This window comes from Pipistrellus kuhlii, unplaced genomic scaffold (genome assembly GCF_014108245.1).
Source record: "Pipistrellus kuhlii isolate mPipKuh1 unplaced genomic scaffold, mPipKuh1.p scaffold_m20_p_72, whole genome shotgun sequence".
NCBI lineage: Eukaryota > Metazoa > Chordata > Mammalia > Chiroptera > Vespertilionidae > Pipistrellus > Pipistrellus kuhlii.
The window spans coordinates 923,789-944,043 of record NW_023425576.1 but is presented as its reverse complement, the minus strand read 5'-3'; the positions used below and the strand labels follow the sequence as shown (position 1 = coordinate 944,043).

The following is a 20,255-nucleotide window of genomic DNA, read 5'->3' as shown; positions in this document are numbered from 1 at the left end:
CGTTCAGAGTGGCCCCCGTTTCGCTTTGCCCAAGGCTGACGCTGTTGGGTAGGACTGGTGTAGAACCATGACCAAAACATGTTTACGGCAGAACTCACCACTTAGCAGCCAGCTGGCCCTAAGACATTTGCTATCTAGTCATTCCTTCTATAAATGTTCATAAAAGCCCACTATATGCTCATCACTCTGATAGGAGAGCTAAGAGGTTCAATTTCTTTGACAATTTCTTCATCTTCAAAAGAGAATAAAAGTGTCCACATACCAAGCTTGTTGTGAGAATTAAATAAAACTACATATATTTACATAAATATGTGTGTGTGTGTGTGTGTGTGTGTGTGTGTGTGTGTCTATAGAAGGCATAAACATCATAAGGGCTCAATATGATGACTTTTATTACTCTGAAATGAAAATTTTCCAGAGGCAAACTTGTTTTTCTTCTAAATGGCTTTTAAACAGCAATTATGACCCAAGTTTTGGCCGGAGGAATATTTGGATAACATTTGAGACGTTGTCACCGGATGAATGTTTCTAAACATCCACGCTAGTGACCACTTTGTCTCAGGAAAATCCATGGCCAAACCGTGGGCGAGTGTGGCCCGTGGGGTGTTTTTCAGAAACACTGAGCTATCTTAGCTGCTGGAAATGAAAAAACATAAACCTATTTCACTAAACAGACAGAGCCTACTTTGCTAATGAAAAACACGCACCAGGAAAAAATAACTCCCTGATAAATTGTGGCATAGTTGGTGGAAAAAAATAACCCAACCAGCAGAGAAATGGCTCCTCGGTCCTTGAGAAGAAGGGGCGGACTGTCCATGTTCACTTAGGGTGCAGTTCCCATTGTATTTCTGTGTGTTGCTTCTCTTCCTCTCACTGGTTGCTACATGTTTATTTGTTTGGGTTTTGTTTTTGCTCAGAAGAAAAGTGAGGGTTGAGAGGTGAAATTCTGTTCAGCTTAGCTTTTTTAAAAAATATATATATATATTTTATTGATTTTTTTACAGAGAGGAAGGGAGAGGGATAGAGAGTCAGAAACATCGATGAAAGAGAAACATCTATCAGCTGCCTCCTGCACACCCCCCACTGAGGACGTGCCCGCAACCAAGGTCCATGTCCTTGACCGGAATCGAACCCGGGACCCTTCAGTCTGCAGGCAGATGCTCTATCCACTGAACCAAACCGGTTTCAGCAGCTTTTTGTTTTTATAAGCGTTCTGGTGAAATGTGTGGTGGAGGAAGATTACATGATGGCTCTTGGGGATTTTATATTGGTGAAGTGGTCTGCTCTACTGATTTTAAGACTATTAATAGCTTCCTATAAAACATTTTGAGATGAATTGGGAGCTAGCAAGTAAAATATTATGAAAATCTACCATTCTACCATGTAGACTAACTACTACTAATAATTTATATCCTAACATTTTCTATGGACACACGCATATACTACATTCTACCTTATTGTATGTTCAAGTTTATAATTTGAATTTTTATAATATACTAGTCTGTAGTGGAAAGTTTCCTACGTCGTAAAATACTCCTCTTCAAATCAATTTTAATGGGTACATCTAAACCTGTTATATAGTAAGGTATGTTTTGACACAGGCAAAAATGAAAATATGTTGATGTATCCATTGAAAGTATATGTATTGAGTATACACAACATAGTTGAAACGCACTACACAGTAATAAATGTAATGAAGCTCATGAATATTTAATAGTTATCAACATTTAAAATATGCTTCTCTGTCTTATTTTAGAATGATCTGCACAGAGCCATTCAGCGTACACAGTCTGCAATGTTTAACCAAGTTCTGATTTTGATATCTACATTGCTCTGCCTTATCTTCACCTGGTAAGATTCTACAGATCAGCCTTTTTATGATGTTTTACTTCACTCCAGTTTCTTAAAAAGATGTATTATAAGCCATTTTAATTAATAGTTGGATACAACTCATCATTTTTTCATTCAGACACTGTCACTGTAACATGTAATGGATTGCCGACAGAAACAGAAGTAAAACCCCCCCTTCAGTCTCACAGAAAAAAGCAGGAAAGCACAGCTCGCAGCCCTAGCCAGTGTGGCTCAGTGGATAGAGCATCGGCCTGCATACTGAAGGGTCCCAGGTTCGATCCCAGTCAAGGGCACATGCCAGAGTTGTGGCTTGATTCCTGATGGGGGAAGTGTAAGATCAATGATTCTCTCATCATTGATGCTTCTGTCTCTCTCTCCCTCTCTGAAGACAATAAAAGAAAAGCATTCAGCTCTCATGTGATATTATATTTACTCCAACTGGCATTTCCCCGAATGCTGGAAACCGCTGAATCACAGCGTTTGTCCCGAGAGCTAGGGCTGTCAATCAGGAACGTCCCTCACACCCTGACAGGCAGGTGGTTAGCGGGAAGACTATTGAACAAACGTCCCGCCTGTCCCTGCGCCTGCAGGTGCTGCTCGCTGTGCCGTGCGGGTGTGCATTCGGGCAGAAAGCAAGGGCAGGCCTCAGGGTGCTTTGCTTTGCCGCACAAAACAGTCCTTCCTCCCCGGGGAGGGCCCCGCTGTGACAGTTAAAACGCCAGCGAGCCTGCAAAGCACAGACAGTCCTGCTCAGGGATCCATCAGCAACAAGTTGGGGCTAGAATCCCCACCAAGCGATGTCAGAGGGAGGGTTTGGGTTACAGGCATTCACTCTCCCACATGTTTACTGTCTAAGCACTGAGACCTGCCAACAGTAGGTCTTAAATACGCTTGAGGGAGATGTGATGAGTTCGCTCAGGTCCTTCCTGGAGCAAAGAATGTGGAACCACAAGATGAGGGAGAGGCTGTGTCTGTTTTTGCAGGCCTCGTGGCGGTCATGGGTAATTGTGCTCTGACCTGGAGTTGACTTATGGAGGAAGAGGGAAAACTAATTAGGAAGTACTGAAATAGAAGGGCACGCTCAGACGCCCGGCCGGCGGAACCAGATAGAATGAGAGCTATACAGGCAGGCATGCGTTTATTTTAAAACCTACTTTGTTATTAGTGTTTTTAAAAATATATATATTATTGATTGTTTTACAGAGAGGAAGGGAGAGGGAGGGAGAGTTAGAAACATGGATGAGAAAGAAATATCGATCAGCTGCCTCCTGCACACCCCCCACTGGGAATGTGCCCTCAACCAAGGGACATGCCCTTGACCAGAATCGAACCCGGGACCCTTGAGTCCGCAGGCAGATGTTCTATCCACTGAGCCAAACTGGTTAGGGCTATTATTAGTATTTTAAATATGATATTTTTAATTTTTTTTAAAAAATATATTTGTATTGATTTCAGAGAGGGAGAGAGAGAGAGCAACATCAATGATGAGAATCACGGATAGGCTGCCTCCTGCACGCCCCCTACTGGGGATGTGCCCGCACCCAAGGTACATGCCCTTGACCGGAATCGAACCCGGGACCCTTCAGTCTGCAGGCCGACGCTCTATCCACTGAGCCACACTGGCTAGAGCACATGTGTCAAACACAAGGCCCGCGGGCCAAATCCGTCCCGCCAGGCCTTGCAATGTGGCCCGCACCGCGCTGTCATCACTGCACTCCGCTGCGTTTTCATCACAATGACAGTTTATGACTGTTCAGTAAACCATTCGGCCCGCGATTTAGGCTGGATTTTAGATTTTGGCCCCTTCTCTGATTGAGTTCGACACCCCTAGGCTAGAGCTACATGCATGTGTTGAAATAGAGTCATGAACTGTTTGCAAGGGGACGCAGTCTGAGCAATGTGTCGTTGGTGGTTTTGTTGCTGTGAAACCTGGGTGGTATGGCCTAACAGTGTCATTGTATGTGCTACACTGTCACTGTATGTGCTACACTGTCATTGTATGTGCAACACTGTCATTGTATGTGCTGATCTGTCACACAACCAGCAGGGCATCATCACAGACCTGCGGTAACATGCAGCCTGTGATGTTGACATGGCTATGATAGCATGAGGTAGTGGGCCTTTTTTTCAGCTCCATTATAATCTTTTGAGACCACCGACATCATTATGTGGCTGTTGGCTGTATCAGTCTAGACGTATGGGTACAACCACCCACTTGCATCAGCAGCATGAGGTGAATTTCTCTATTAAATGGATTGAAAATATATCTGTGGCACACCTTTGTACTTAAAAAAATAAACATTTTAGGAGAGTTAATGCCTTTAAACATAAAATACCCCTCTGAGATGACCTGGTGATGATCTTAGCCATCATGTATACCCTAGAGCAAGACATCCATACTTTTCAAAACCAGAACTGCAATATGTTATAAGCTAAGCCCCAAAGAGTCAAGAACTCAGATCCGATGCGCTGGCCGAGCTGTGCACCGATCTCCCACACTCTTAGAATCACCTGCTTCGGAAAGCTCTCGTGGTTTTAAGAATGTACTGCCCTCCATCATTATCCCCATCACAAAGAGCCGTCATTAAGCATCTGGCGACGGGACACAGCTGAAGCCACGCACCCACGCCTGCAGGGAAGGCGCCCAGAATAGAGTTCCCGTCATTGTGATGGAATTGGACGAGCCTTGGCCCGCGTCCCCCACGCACCCCGCTCTTGGCCAATAGCACCCGCTCCCCGGGCAGCTGGGACTTGGGATTCAGCCCGAGTCCCGGAAACAAAGCAAGTCCTCGGCTCTATCCCGGAATTCAGTGTCTGACTTTAGCTTAATTATTAACCTATCCTGACCAATAATAATCACTCTCATTCATCATGCATTTGGTGTTCCCATTTTAGATCTGCAGGCTTATTTGGAAGCCACTTTGCTTCAGACTTTAGTTTTTTTTATTTGAATATGTATTATTTCATCGAGTTCTAACCAAGAGAGAGAGAGAGATTGATGGGGTTCATGCATGTTTCATGGTTTAGTCAAATGTGAAATAACTAATTCACGTCTTCTTCGGTCTCATCTCAGGAAACAAGGTCATTTACTTTAGGTTTAAAAATGTGACTCCGTGAAACGTTATTTTCCTGATGAATTCAAAAGCACTTGGGATTTCTTGCACCTTTGATTGCTGGTTGTTGGATTAGATGCTTGGGTTCTCCTATTTACTGATTCCCCTCTGAGGTCAATGGCTGGCCAGGGATGGCACTGCGGTTTGGAGGAAGTATTTGAACGTGGCCTAGTGGCGTCACCACCGTCACATTTGATTCCTAGTTCTGATTGGTCAGGCTTGTTTGGCCTCCACAGTAAATGAAGGACAGGAAGTGCATGTGTGGGAAGTTCCGGCCACAGACTAACAGCTCCAGGTCACACTGGAGCAAACAGGAGACTTTTTGTCCCAACTCAAGTCTGCATGAGCTTAGGCAGCCAGGCGTTAGTAGTTAATTAGCCAATCAAGGCAAGTTAATTTGGGAGAAAAGAGGATATAGTCATTTAACATATGTAAATCAGAATGATGTAATTCTGATTAATATTAAAAAAATCTAACATGGCTTGGGGTTAAAAATCTGTTTGCGACAAGCTATTTTTGAAACATGACATCAGTTGTAGACAGTTCTTTTCAAATACCCAAATGCTGAGGATAATGGCCAACAGTTCAAGTGGTTACTATTGTTTGGCACTTTTCTGCGCCTTTGACATGTGTTAACTAATTTAAGCTTCGACAGTCTAAAAAGCAAATTCTGTTATTATCTTCATTTTATAGTGAAAAAACAGAGATGCACAATCGTTTAAGAAGTTTACAAAAAGGAACAGTTAGATCTGTGTTTAATTTTTTAGGAGAAGAAAAATCATTGGCTTGATTTTTTTTAGCTTTAGTGCTGACAGTATTCCAGTGTCCTCATTTCCCCCCACTTTTCCCACCTCCACTCAGACCTCACCACCCACCCCCTTCTCTCTGGCCTTCACCACACTGTTGTCTGTGTCTCTAGCTTATGCACATATGTTCTTTGGCTGTTTAGATCTTGTCTTCAGTGCTCACCTAACTACTCTGGGCTGAGAAACTGATCAGTCTGATGCCCTATTCTCAGCTAAGTTAAAACATTGTTCACAGATTTCCATGAACAATTGACTGAGAACCTACATTTTATAGAATTTAAACCACCAGTGCATTAAGAGGATGATATATAGTTATTTTCAGAAATACAAGAACTTAGAAATGATGCTACTTGCACATTTTTAGGGATGTATTATAGAAATAAGAAAAAAAAGGGGTGGTGGTGGTGAGTGCAGGTTATATAAGCAATGGTGTGTACAATAGACCACATTGGCATTAGCCTTGGGAAGCTCTTTTCACACTGTATTTTATCAGAAGTGGAGTTGAAGGCCTAGACAGGTAGAGGCGGGAACACCATTTTTATAATCTACTTAGAAGGTTTCTAGTTAGCCCTAACGGGTTTGGCTCAATGGATAGAGCATCAGCCTGCGGACTCAAGGGTCCTAGGTTCGATTCTGGTCAAGGGCATGTACCTTGATTGCAGGCACATCTCCAGTAGGAGGTGTGCAGGAGGCAGCTGATGGATGTTTCTCTCTGATCGATGTTTCTACCTCTCTATCCCTTTCCTCTCTGTAAAAAAATCAATAAAAAATATATATATTAAAAAAAAAAAAAAAAAAAAAAAGGTTTCCAGTTGGAAGTGAGGGTGCCGGGGTGAGAGAAAGCCAAGGTTGTCATCCCACACCAACCAAGAACCAAAGGCTTTTGTCTTTACAAGGAAGCACTGAGGGGAAGGCTCTATGACATGCGGTTTGTACCAGTTGAGATGGTCAGACATATGTACGAGCAAATCAACAGCTAATCTAAAAAACGAATGCTCAGAGAGTGTGATCCACATGAGGTCTCATGGAAAAACCTATGCCAAAATCTAGCCGAGGAAGAAATAAAATGAGAGCAAACAAAAGAAGACTTGTTGAGGGAGCTGAGGTAAGAGATAAATCAGTTTAATTGCAGCATCAGACACGAACGCTCAGGTCCCAGGGAAATACTGAAGTGTCCTAATAATGAAAATGATAATTAAGACTTATTAATGTTTCCCTCCTTTGCTAGGCAATTTCCTATTGTTTCTTCTGGCATATTAAATTGTTTAATTTTGCACAACGCTCTATGGTAGGCATAATTGTCCTCGTTTGACACATAAGAAACTGAGGCAAAGAAAAGTAAAACAAAGATAAGTCTTGGTTTAGCTAAAGTTCACAATGACTACAAAGCAGACCTCAGATTTGGACGTAGGCATGTTGGTTCCCTAGGCCACATGCTGAACCACCGGGATATTATTTATGATATATTACGTCCCAGGAATCATTGACATAAAAATCATAATCGAACAAATCATCAAATGGGATTGTAATGTTCTCACCTCTGTGACAGTCACATTTTTAGTGACTGTTTCAAGTGGAATGCTAGTTGCATACAAGACATAAACACGACAATGTTTTTAAAGATTTTTTTGTTTTTGCTTTTTGTTTTTTCTTTCTTTGAATTTTTTGGTTCCTAAAATTTCACTTTGCTTTGGCCCTCTGATCTAAATCCTGGTTCTCTACTGAGAAGTGGGCTCATGGCCCGTTGTTTAAAGAAAAACTTGCGTGTCTGGGTCATGGCTAGGATGAGGTGTGGTCCCTTCTGATGACTAAGAAATCACAGTTGTGTGTTGACTTTGGAATTAGTAGCTTAGGGCTGTGGTCGGCAAACTGCGGCTCGAGAGCTACATGGGGCTCTTTGGCCCCTTGAGTGTGGCTCTTCCACAAAAGACCATGGCCTGGGTGAGTCTTTGTTGAAGAAGTGGCATTAGAAAAAGTTTAAGTTTAAAAAATGTGGCTTTCCAAAGAAATTTCAATTGTTGTACTGTTGTTATTTGGCTCTGTTGACTAATGAGTTTGCCGACCACTGGCTTAGGGCAGGAGTCCCTAACCTTTTTTTTTTGCAAAGACACAAATACAGTGCCCAAGAGGATGAGAAGTGACTTTCAACAATAGAAATACAGGATTTATCATTCCTTCACAGATACAATTTCTCCCCAGAAAATGTGAAATCCCAAACGAGCAAATTCTCTGAGATTCTATGGGAATATTATTGGGCTTTGGGTAGACACTCTGCAGGAAATGAACACGATTATTTGGAACAATTTGAATAGGTATTCATTCAGGGAGTACCCATGTGCTAGGTGTGGGCTGATTCGAATGCCAACGTCTGGGTTGCAAGCACAGAGTCAGAGTGCTGGCTGCTCTCAGCGCAGAATGCCACTGCTAATTACATTTCCCAGGAACTGCACAGCAAGGGAGTCCTAGGGCGCGCATGGCATTGGGGGTTATTTATTTCTGCCATGCGACTCTTTTTTTTCTTTTCCTTTGAAGACATTGTGTTGTACAAATTGACATTTGCCAGGTGGTGAAAAGGTTTCCAGTCTCAATATCGCCTTTCATTGAAATTAATGTTTTCCTTAGAATCCTTGCCAAGAAACTTGTCTAACTAAATATGCTTTAAGAGAGGAACATTTTTAAAAAGCATGGAGTAAATGATGAGTAATGAAGGTTCTTTGCTGGGATGTATATAGGATCTATTTGAGGAAGCAAATCCATTAGGATTTTTCATGTTAAGGAGGGTACCAGGAGAGTCTGCATTTAAAATCCTAATGGGATGCTGTTCAGATTTTGTTTGAGAATTACATAACGCTGAGATTATTTTTGTATGGATTTGGGTCAAAGACAACACTTGGGAATGTTTGGTAAAGAAGCAAACCCCACAGCAGACTCTCAAAGCCAACATTCTTCATGAAACTTCATCAACTGCAGTTTTCTAAAAGAAAGTTAAGCTAACATTGAAGCTGTGAGCACACTCTTTTTTTTTTTTTTTTTTTTTTTTTTTTTTTTTAAATCCTCACCCCAAGGATATGTTTCTGTTGGTTTTAGAGAGAAAAGAAGGAAGAGAGAGGGAGTGAGGGGGAGAAAAATATCGATGTGAGAGAGGAACATGGATCAGTTGCCTCACCTGTGCATCCTTACTAGGAATCCTAACAGCCACCTAAGCATGTGCCCTGAGCGGGAACCGAACCGGAAACCTTTTGGTGTTTTAGGTATGATACCCACCAACTGGCCAACCGGCCAGGGCAACACTGGATTGAATTCATTTAAATTCTTTAATATTTGAAATGTGTGTTTATCTATGTGATTTCCCAGGGCCTCTATTACTGTTTTGGGTTTTAATATTGGCTCTTTTAGGAAGCAGCTGTATATTAACAAAAACAGAGATGGCATCGTCCCAGCGCAGGCCTGACCCAGTTGCAGGTTGGGGCTGAAATATGTGTAAGTCTCACACCTGTTTAGCGCCAACATCCCTGCCCCGGGAGCTTTGTCTTGAGCAGGTCCATGTGCCTTCCAAGTGCCCAGAGCCATCTTCCAGGTCTGCTTCTATCCCTGCCGAGAGCCCAGGTCCATCAGTGAGGTGAATGGGGCCCTCTGAGGCCATGGCTCACCCGTGTGTGCACTCCAGCCCAGAGAGAGAGAGGGCGGGAGGGGAGAGAGAGAGAGAGGAAGGGAGAGAGAGAGATGGAGGAAGAGAGAGAGAGAGAGAGAGAGAGAGAGAGAGAGAGAGAGAGAGAGAGAGAGAGAGAGAGAGAGAGAAATTGATTTCCTATAGGGCAGGGTTATAATCCAAGTTGTGTTACCTGCTGGCTCTTTCTTACAAATGATGCCTGAGAAATCTCTTTTGAAATAGAGAGCTTTGCAATCAGTAATAAGAAGTTTCTCCATTCTGGTTCTGCCTACCTCCTTTTTCATGTGTCATGTGTGTTCACCCAGGTTCATCTTAGCACGCTTGTTGTGCTCTCTGTCATTTATGATGCGCTTCCGTTTCCACCGTCAGGATGGATGTGGTCCCCCTGGAGGGGCCACAGAATCGCTTCTGCAGGCAACATGGAGGTGTGCTGGTGCTTTCCCACGAGGGTAGAAATCATAAACTGGAATTCAGCCCTGGCTTCATGGTGTGCCATGACCAAACCTTCGTATCATCTTCTGTACCCTACGCATGTGTTGGGTTCTTAGGGCCATAATTTCTTTTTTAAAGAGAAATGTCAGTTTTGATGATAAATTGGATACAAGTGTGTGAGATCAAGAACAATGACTTGAGATTTGCATTATGGGAAACTGGGAGAATGATGGAGCCAGACAGGAGTAGAGGGGGAACCTGGGAAGAAACAGCAGAAGAAAGAGAAATAGAGTCCACAATGGTGGAGACACCTTTCAGAGACCTAAGGTGGGCTGTTGAACAGCCACTTGTCTGTCGGGACCCGGAGTTCAGCGGGGAGGGGGTGGGACTAGGCAGGTGGCTTAGGTGACATCGTGGATAATCACTACGGCAGGCATTAGAAGAGAGCATCCTGGGAATTAACATGGTGGAATCTCTGTTTAAACACTGAACAAAAATGAACTCCAGCAGGGTAGTAGGACGCATTGTATAGGATAGATGGCACAATGGGTACAGAGACAAGAAAGTCATTCACCTACGTATTCAAAAAAAGGGCAGCTAAGTATGGAAAGTAAAAACTGGGGACCATGCAGTGAGAGTGTAATGGAAATGGAATGGCAGCAGAAGGTGCTAATAAAGAATCCCATTGCTAAGATGAACCCAAGTATGTACATTATTTTCCACTTCTCTAAGCACAGCCCCTTCTGTCATCCCATCCAGATGGCCATCTATTTTAAAGCCTAGTCAACGTCAGGGATGTTATAGCACATTTCTATTATAATAGAGGAATTTTCTTACCATGAAGCGACCCAATCTGGGAAGAATTCATACATCATTTAAAAATACCACAAACTCTATTTTTCTCTTTAAAAATCTCCCATTTTTTCCATTCTGTCCCCCCCAAACCCGCCCTGTGTACTAATTCATCTTCTGTTACATAACTCTGTAAGCCAATGGCACAGACACTTCTGCTCATCAGCTGATGGTTAGAATTCTTATATTCAAAATTATGTGTCATTGCTGTCCTCCCAGTCTCCTTTTAGTAATTCTTTAAAAATTATTTCATCGTGTTATCATTTACCCTCCTTCTTGCCCATCATCTTCGCTCAGGCATTTTAAAGCTTTTTGACTGGGAGTATTGAGAGACTCATGTTAACATTGTCTGCTTTCCATTCTTTGCTTAAGTGGATGCTAAGCTCAGGGTTATGTTAATTCTCAGCAGCATTTTGCTATGCAGAGGTTATGCAGGATCTTTCTGATTATGCCCAATGACCCAGGAACATTTGGCCATGGAATAGTCTTTCCATAGTTGCTGTGAGTCCATTGAATTATATTTATTATAGACCTCTGCGATAACTTCATATGTAAGTTGAACAGATTTATTTTTAGGCGCCTGGTTGGCTAGCACACTGATTGTAGGGAGCTCTAAATATCTCATTTGAATTTCATATGCGCTTGTTCCCTCTAATGTGCCCACGGGGAGGGCAAAAGGCCTCCTTCAGTCCCCTCCTCTATAATTATCTTTTATATTCCCAATGGAACCACTCAGTCTTCTTTCTTTAACCAAATATCCCCCCGAATGCGTTAACTTTTCTCCCTGGGATTTTTTTTTTTTTTTTTTGGCCTTGCGTGTTGGCCTTTTTCTAAGCCTTTCCTATTTTATAATTATAAATTCCAACAGGACCCAGCGCTGAACAATCACCAAGATCGAGATAATTTACATGAAGGCATTTGGTAAATTCTAAAGTGCTTTTCAGATATAATGTAGGATTCTTAGTGCCGTAATTTAGAGGGCAGGTTTCCAGCGTAGCATACAAAGTGCTCTTTTCTTAGAAATGTATTTCTTACAGATGCATGGGTATACATCCGGAGATGTGAGAGACTTTTGGTAAAAACGGAAATGCATTCAATGGGGAGGTATCTTGTTTGTGTCGCTTTCTTGCTGTGTGGCTTTAAGTGATTCCAGCTCCAAGTTTTAATTTATTCATTTGAAGGGGGAAAAATATATGGACTTCAACAAAAGGTTGGAGATAGTTTTAAAGGTAGACATGAAACTGCGTCAATAAAGAGGAAGAACTCTTGGACATGGACCACAGTATGGTGATTGCAGGGCAGAAGGGGTGTGGGTGGAGGTGGAAGAGGGTGATGGGGAAAAGAATAATAAATAAAGAAAGTAAAAAAGAAAATGGCTCAGTATAACAGAAAAAGAAGAAACACAACAGAGCAGGGATGAAACGTAGGTCTGAAACTAAGATCGAGACAGCCAAGGCAGAGGGAGAAACAAATTTACTTAGCTTTCATCCTCAAAGAGTGTCCTCAAAATGATGCCACTGGATGACATTTCATAATTGCTAAGAATAAAGAATGCTTCTCTAAGGACAATGTCTATTGAACATTTGGAGCTGAATGAATCTCCTGATGAGCAAAAATAAAGGAAGTAGCCTACTTATTGTATATGTTGGATTGTAAAAACACTCTCTTCCCTTAATCATTTTTCCTCATGCCAAAATAAAATAAAATAAAATAAAATTCTTGAGTGGTGGTATCTTAGTTGCAATGGTAATTCCTAATGTAATCTCTGTGCATATAAATAATCTGATCTGGTACATTTCTTCCACAATTTCTAAAAATCGAAGCCGCAGAAGCAAAGTGCGCATTACATAAATGTCAACACAAATTAAGTTTTCCAGCGAATTCCTTTAGTTAGAACGTGTCACTGACCTCCTGAAAGCGCTCTTTGAACAAATCGTCACTGATTAGGAAACAGTTGTAATTTCCAGCAAAAAGGAAGAATAATTATTTATCCTGGAGACCATTCTACATGTGTGCTGACCTGCTTAACATGAGTTAACAAGCAATTAAATCCACCACCAGTAGAAGGGTTAGTTTACCCTCCCCCCCCACTCCCCGCCATGAACCCATCAGATATTTCTCAAGAGTGTTCTTACCCACAAATAATTATATTTATACATTATTGACTTACAGGTGCATCGTATATTCAGTGAAATAGATATGAAGTTCAGTTAGCCATCACTTAGAGAAAAATTTTCCATTGATTTCAAGTAAAAATGCTACCATATGACACAGCATTTTCTGTTGATAAACATGACATTTTAATATTACATTTTAAAATGTTGGATTCAACTGAATAGTTATGTAGAAAGAAAAGAATTACCGTTGCTGTGAAAGGAATTCTCATGGCTTACAACGTGCAGCAACACTTGAAGCTCAATGTTCTCTTTCGTTTTTAGAAGCTAATTATGTTTGGACTTTTATCAGAAACGATAAAATAAAGGTTCATTTTGTGTCTTACTTGATTTCCCAGAATCTGTTAAGTAGAGGCTAAATTATTTGGGGCTAGTTTGGTATACGGCAGTAAGTAGCGAGCTATTCCTGTGGGAACATGTTAAATCAGACGATATTTATTTGGTATCACTTCATATTTTACATGCGCAAGGACAAATACATCGAGTGTTCGTCTACTAATGTCTTGATAGTAAAAGGGAAATCCACTGCTAAATTAAACCTTGTCTGAAGAGAATTGGTATGTGTACTGATTGTATTTTGCCAACTCTAAATATAAACATATCTTTAAGTACATAAGGCGAATTAATGGTGTGTAACGTTAATGTGTTATTGGGTTGGCACTTCACTTCTAAGAACTGAATCAGACAAGTTCAAACAAATTCACGCAAAAGTAAATCTCAGAGAGGCAAGACCTCCGAGCTAAGAAAATGCTCTAGGTTTGAATTTCGTAGCTTTGTGCATTCATTATTTCCTTTGCTCAGAGCTGGGATGTCACTTGGATGATGTATGCAGGCAGTGTCTTAAGGTGCCTTGTCTGCCTGGAGGTCTAGTGTAAATATAGGCAGTGCTTGGGGCAGACACAAGTACTCAGGGTATCCTACAACTAAAAATATATATATGATGTCAGAGAGGAAGGGAAAGGGAGAGAGATATAGGAACATCAATGATGAGAGAGAATCTCTCCTCCTACACATGCCCTACTAAGAATCGAGCCCACAACCTGGGTATGTGCCCTGACCTGGAATCCAACTGTGACCTCCAGGCTCATAGGTCGATGCACAACCCCTGAGCCACACCGGCCAGGCTCAGCAGACTTTTATTAATGAGCTCATCACTGTGCCATTTCATCACATCATTCATTTGCTTGCTTAATTTTCTTTATTTGTGTCTTCAGCATTCAGGGGAATATAAATCCCTTGGTGTTGTCTATAAAGTAATTTATGATTTGTCACTATTACTTCCCTGGCCTCTTCTCCCTGATGTGTCTTACTCTAAAGGCTATAATGCAGCCATACTGCACTAGAGGAATGTTCGTCAGGGCTGAGCTGTTGAGGCAAAATTCTACTGTATCTACTTCGCAGCAAGTAGAAGTTAGGCTGTTGACAACTTGAGTTTGTAGTTTTCTTATTGAATACCTTTTTTTTTTTTTAAAGTAACCTAATGATTAAGAAGAGAATGTGCAATTAAAGAGGAAAATAGAATAGATACTGTGGTGTGTGTGTGTGTGTGCTTTGTGTGTGTGCTTTGTGTGTGTGTGCGCGCATTTGAAAGTTAAACTATTAAAGTGGTAGAAAAAGAGAGCATGGTCTGAGATGTATTGGCCTTGTTGGACGCTCCTATGATTGGGAATAAAGCATGGATAAACTTAGCAGAGGTCTCTAAAACCACAGCAAGACTCAGGAAGTCAGCGTAAGGTATTCCCAATATAAAAATCCAGAACATTTACATGAAGAATCATTACATGAAGTACATGAAGTTATGAGCATGTATTGGGTCTATAGGTGGGCACACACACACACACACACACACACACACTCCATGGGTGAATGTAGACACATACGCATATACACTCAGTTTATGCTCATGCAAACTTGTCATCTCCTATAACATATCATCAAATGACATAGCTTCTTAATGATCAGTCTTCGCCTATTTAGTTTCGTGTTGGTTTATTTTTCTCCATGTTAAAATATATATACCATGTATTTTAACTATCTTGTGTAACCCCATATATCTTTCAGAATGGTGGGATATACACACACACACACACACACACACACACACACACACACACACACATATATATATATATATATATATATATATATATATATATATATATATATATATATGTTGAAACCATGGGATGGCTCATCAACCTTGAAGGATTCCAATCAGCAACCTATTACCAAATGGTCGCTGCTAGTTCCATGCACCAATGGGTCAGAATCCTTACAAGTTAACCTGAGGGAAATTAGAAATATTTTTCAAGACCTGTGGCTGGCAAGCAAGTGTTGTGTGGTTATTTGCGCTCTTGCATAATTCGATTATGAGCCCGTGGTGAGCACAGCGGCCTACCCCGTCAGGAATGCGGGGCCTTGTGCTGTGAGAGCCCAGGGTTCAGTCAGCTGACTGTCCAAGGTCGCTAACTGAACCTGCCCTTGGTGCATTTTTCACACTTTTCTTGTAGGAACTAACCTTCTGTTCAATGTGTTTGCTGTTACGTGCAGGAAAACAGAGCATAGGGGCCTTTTCAACCTGACGGGACAGCGATTAATATATGTTTTAAGTGGGAGAGTTTGACCTAAGAGATGCTCTCGTTGGGGGTGGGTCAGGATAAGGGCCTTAATTTCCTCTTTACGTTACAGGTTACAGCTGGGCCAGAAAACACCTGACTGTTGTGAGTGCACACACGGTCTTAGGCCACTTTCAATGGCTTCAGTTACATCCTTTATGTCCACTTACTGCTTCTGTGGCATTTCCTATTAGAGTCCTCAAACTAAATACGTACAGAAGAGAATTCATGCTATCTCTCCTTTCAATGGTCCGGGTCTGTGAAATATCAACCCCCGTCCTTTCTTTTGGGCAAACTCCCAATAAACAGACTCATTCTTAACACCTGCTCTGTCACCCGAAACACAGTCAACACATTCCATGCATTTCATCTGCTAAACGTCTCGCAAATCTGCCCACGCCTGCCCCTCCGACACCACCTCGCTAAACTATCAAAACTCCTTTACAGCAGCCACCGCCCAACTGGTTTACCATGTTCTCACTGGCCCCACTCCAAGCCATTCATGTCCCGGCAACCAGAGTGACCTTTATGAAACATAAATACCATGTGTTACCACTTGCTTAATGTTTAAGATTTCCATATGTCTTGGGATGTATACCAAAACCTTCAAGCTGCTCTACATTTCCTGCATCACCAGGATTCTCCCATCTTTTCATACTCATCTCACACTGTTGATTTTCCTCTGCCCAGGAATCCTCTATTAACCAGCGGTTCTCAACCTTCCTGATTCCACGACCCTTTGATACAGCTCCTCGTGTTGAGTGACCCCCAACCATAACATTATTTTCATTGCTACTTCATAACTAATTTTGCTACTGTTAATGAATCATAATGTAAATATCTGTGTTTTCCGATGGTCTTGGGCGATCCATGAGCTGTAAAGCCTAAGACGACCAGAAAACACATATAAGTGCAATGACCATCAGAAAACACACCTTTGACCATAATGATTTGTCTCCTTATGTTTACTTGGTTTAATCTATTTTGATCATTTCTTTTATCTTAGGCCTTGTTCTTTCTCTGTCTACCCCCTGAATCCCCAATTCACAGTGGAAAATACACTTTACACTGAGACACAGTACGCATTTCTTGATAAGTGATGATGGGTACATAGCATTTATGGGAACATACACAGAGCAAAACACAGGATTGTAAGTTTCATTCTTCCCACCAGGAACAATAGGGACAACGAACATTCTCTCCCATCTGCGTGCATTCCAATAGCAGGGCCCATAGGCTGACGAGTCTGAGGCCTTTACTAAGACGGTTCAGCAGATGTTTTTATTTTATTCCAATTAAGGAATGTGGAAAGGAGATGGAATGCAATAAACTAATGTAACGTCATTTTGCTAAAAGAACTGTACCCTAAGGGACAATGTGGAGTTTCTTTAATTGAAGTAGTGAACTGAGAAAGACCACATATCATCCGCTAATGATGGTGTAATCAAACATAATGTCTATCTCATGCCCTAGTGATCTTTATTTTTCATTTTTCATTAGGTGAGTGAAAAAAATGAAAAAGGGGGATTCAAAATTCTATACATTAAGATGCCAGCTCCTCTAAATGGAAGAATGTTTTGTTAAAATGAGACTGAAGAAATGAATTTAAATTAGTGCCTTGTTTCGAAGGACAATTAGAAATTAAACGCTTGTTATGATCTAGATTCTAGATCATGGTTCTCTGTATTGATTGCAAAAGGGGCCATATCCTTTTTAAAATGTAGTGTGGTTATGATGGTAGCCTGTGTGAGCACACACAGCTTTTTTTTTTTTTTAAGCTACAATGATCTTTAGTGAGCTTTAACAGAAAAAGAACGAAACTTTATTTCTTAAACGAGATCCCGTTGGAGCCTCTCTTCCATCGCGCATGCTCAGTGCGGGATTCGCATAAATAACTGTAGTGCTGGCAGGAAGTGTGTCCTGTTCTCTCTGGGCCTCTGTGAGCTGCTTCCGGCTTCGCCAGGGCTCGGGATGGCTGCTGAGGGCCCGCACTTATAAACTGTGTCTTGCTGCATGTGCTCAAAACTCAGATTCACAGAAACCAGTATAAGACCAAGCATGATGAGTCAGGCATCATGAATCTTAAGCACCTATGGCTGGAATAGCGGATCATTCCAAAATGCTTACTATGTGCTCTTAAGCAGTATGAAATGGAGATTGAGGGTAGAAATGGAACCCTCTTAAAATAGGCATTTTAAATGTATGTCTTTTCATCTCCATTAAAAATATTAAGATCAACCAAAGGACTTGTATACTTGCATATAAGTACAACCAATGGACACAAAACTGGGGAGGGAGGGCATGTATGGGGGGGGGCAATGGTAAGATATGTACACAGATAATAATTGAATAAAAAAAATATTAAGACTTCAGGGCTTGACAGTTCTACTGTTAGATTTCTTCCAGGGACAGTTAATCCAGGGCAGTATAATCTGGGCATGGACAAGGTACAGTATCAGCCACATTGTTTAATGATTAAGCTAAACTGTGATTCTAACACACTCACACAAAGTGCCCAGGATGAGATCACTTCTCCATAATTCAGCCTGTGAAACCCTAATCCTCTGAGATCCTCTGGCCACACGGAGGACTTTGGCAGGTAACGTTCGGTTAACCCTGTAAAAATTCCACTCTCAGAGTTGCAATGAATATTAACTCATTAAAAAGATCCGAGAAGTGTTTGCTAAAGAAAGTATGCTTAACCCAGAGCTGCCGAATGAATCCGACCGCAGAACCTTGTGTCTGGTTAACATCTTTGGCCAAATTGGCTCTTCACCGAACAGTTATTGAGACAGAGGACTATAGACCGGATGCCTTGAAGAGGATAGATATGAAAATCCTTCAGTAATGAACTCCCAACTAAAATCAAAAGTGCATTTTCATTAAAAACAAAACAAATAACAAGCAAGTAAAAGAATACTTACTAAATAGTAATTGCCTCAAAGGTGGATAGGAGTGGGTTGATATTAATTTATCATTTATATGTTTTATTATTTGCCTTTGTAATAAGTGCATATTACTGTTTCTCTTTGGAATTGAAAATATTGGAAGTGTAACAAAATTACCACCAAGTAGGGTTTATCCACAGAGTGTAAGAAAGGCTATATATATATTACATTATTGCAATGGATTGCACGTACACTCCGTAGGAATGACATATCCCAAAATGAAATAATTATCATTCCTCTCCACCAGCAAAACCGTCCTAATTCGTGACCTCATGTCATTATTATCTGTTGCCTTTACCCCCTGACGTCTGTAGATCATATTGGAAGATCAACAGATATCGGTTGAAAACCAAATAGAACGTGATACCTCTCACTTCCTGTCTTTGTTTCTTACGGCTCCATTGATATAGTCCACCTCTTAGCTCACTGACTGTATGAGACGGTTACCATTCCCAGTGGTGATGGTCAAGGTCAGGGTGCGCCCTGAAGGACCTGCCGGGCTCCCTGGCATTCTGTCCTCTGGGCTGCAGAGTTGAAATGCATGTCCTTACTGCTGGAGGAAGACTTTCCAAAGTACCAGGCTGTCCAGCACTAGCACTAACAGTTGGTTTTTTTTTTTGAATTCTGTGACTGTGATCTTTGAAACAAACGTGGTCACAACGGGTGTTGCTACGTTAAGGCAGCAATGGCTTTGTGAATTAGTTTTGCAAGTGCACTGTCAGCTCAGTGTTGGATCAACCACAAATATGCACCAAAAAAACAAAGCAAAACTCATAAGTCTGTGCACAGCAGGAATTCCCTGCTTCCCCCAAATGCACAGAATGTCTAAGAAAGTAGACACATTTAGCTGTGATAGAACAAAAACCGCCTTAAGTTACATAAAATTAAACACCTGCTTCAACTGAACTCTAAGTGTATGCGAGAAAATAACACACAGAGAGAAAATTCTATTGGGATCCTTGCCGTTATATTAGCATTTTAACCTTTACATCTTAAATTACTTCTATGGAATGATACACTTCATAGTTGCCTAGGTCCGTGAGCTACATAAACCATAAATAGACCAACATGCATGTGTGATACACATGTAGGAAGTCTGTTATGTAATTAGCATGGACGTTGTTTCATCCTAGCACTCTCTGAGATAAGCAGCTCTTTGGAAAAACAAGTCACTGATCTGCTATTGACACGTGGGCCCAGAAATAGAACCTGCCTGAGAATTAGCTGTCAGTTCCCGTAAATGAGGAGCGTGACCCCTGGAAAGGTGACCCCTGTCAGCATGTCGGGTCTCTGTAAAGAGCCGGAGCTGGAGTTCATGTTGCAGGTGGCCTGAGCCATCCGTGCCTGCCCGTGTCCCCCCCTCCAGTCCCGGGGAGGGGCAGGATTGAGTAAAAAGAACAAAATTGCCACCGGATTCAATGGAGTGTGATTATGTGCCAGCGTTTTACTGAGCATTAGTGCATGATAACCAAACGGAGGAGTTAATATTACATTTAATTTTCAGTTGAGAAGCAGGCAGCTTAAAAAGCTTAAGTAATTGACCTAAGTTAGCCTTAATCAGGTTATAAGTTAAATGCTTGGTTTTTTCATTTGTGATATTATTATTATCAGTAGTAGTAGTATAAAGGGGAAGTCAAAATCATTCACTTCAGGTATAAATTTGAACAATGCTTGGCCTAATAAGCTATCAGGAAATGTGTTTGTATGAATAAATATGACTTTTATGATATTACGTTACTCATCATTACATATTTAAGTAAAAATTGACATTACTCATTATTACATATTTAAGTA

General features: G+C 41.3%; 1 protein-coding gene across 4 annotated transcripts in view; it reads left to right on the top strand.

Annotated features, from left to right (window-relative positions):
* The window catches only part of KCNT2 (potassium sodium-activated channel subfamily T member 2), a 116,011-nt gene that overhangs the window by 44,434 nt on the left and 51,322 nt on the right, over window positions 1–20,255 (top strand). For all 4 annotated transcript variants that reach the window (XR_004985376.2, XM_036422775.2, XM_045576025.1 and 1 more), the window contains exon 8: window positions 1,757–1,851. Coding sequence is in view for 3 of the 4 variants with exons in the window: in XM_036422775.2 (XP_036278668.1) it covers window positions 1,757–1,851 (95 nt within the window). In the remaining variant the exon portion in view is untranslated. The remainder of the gene's footprint in view (window positions 1–1,756; window positions 1,852–20,255) is intronic.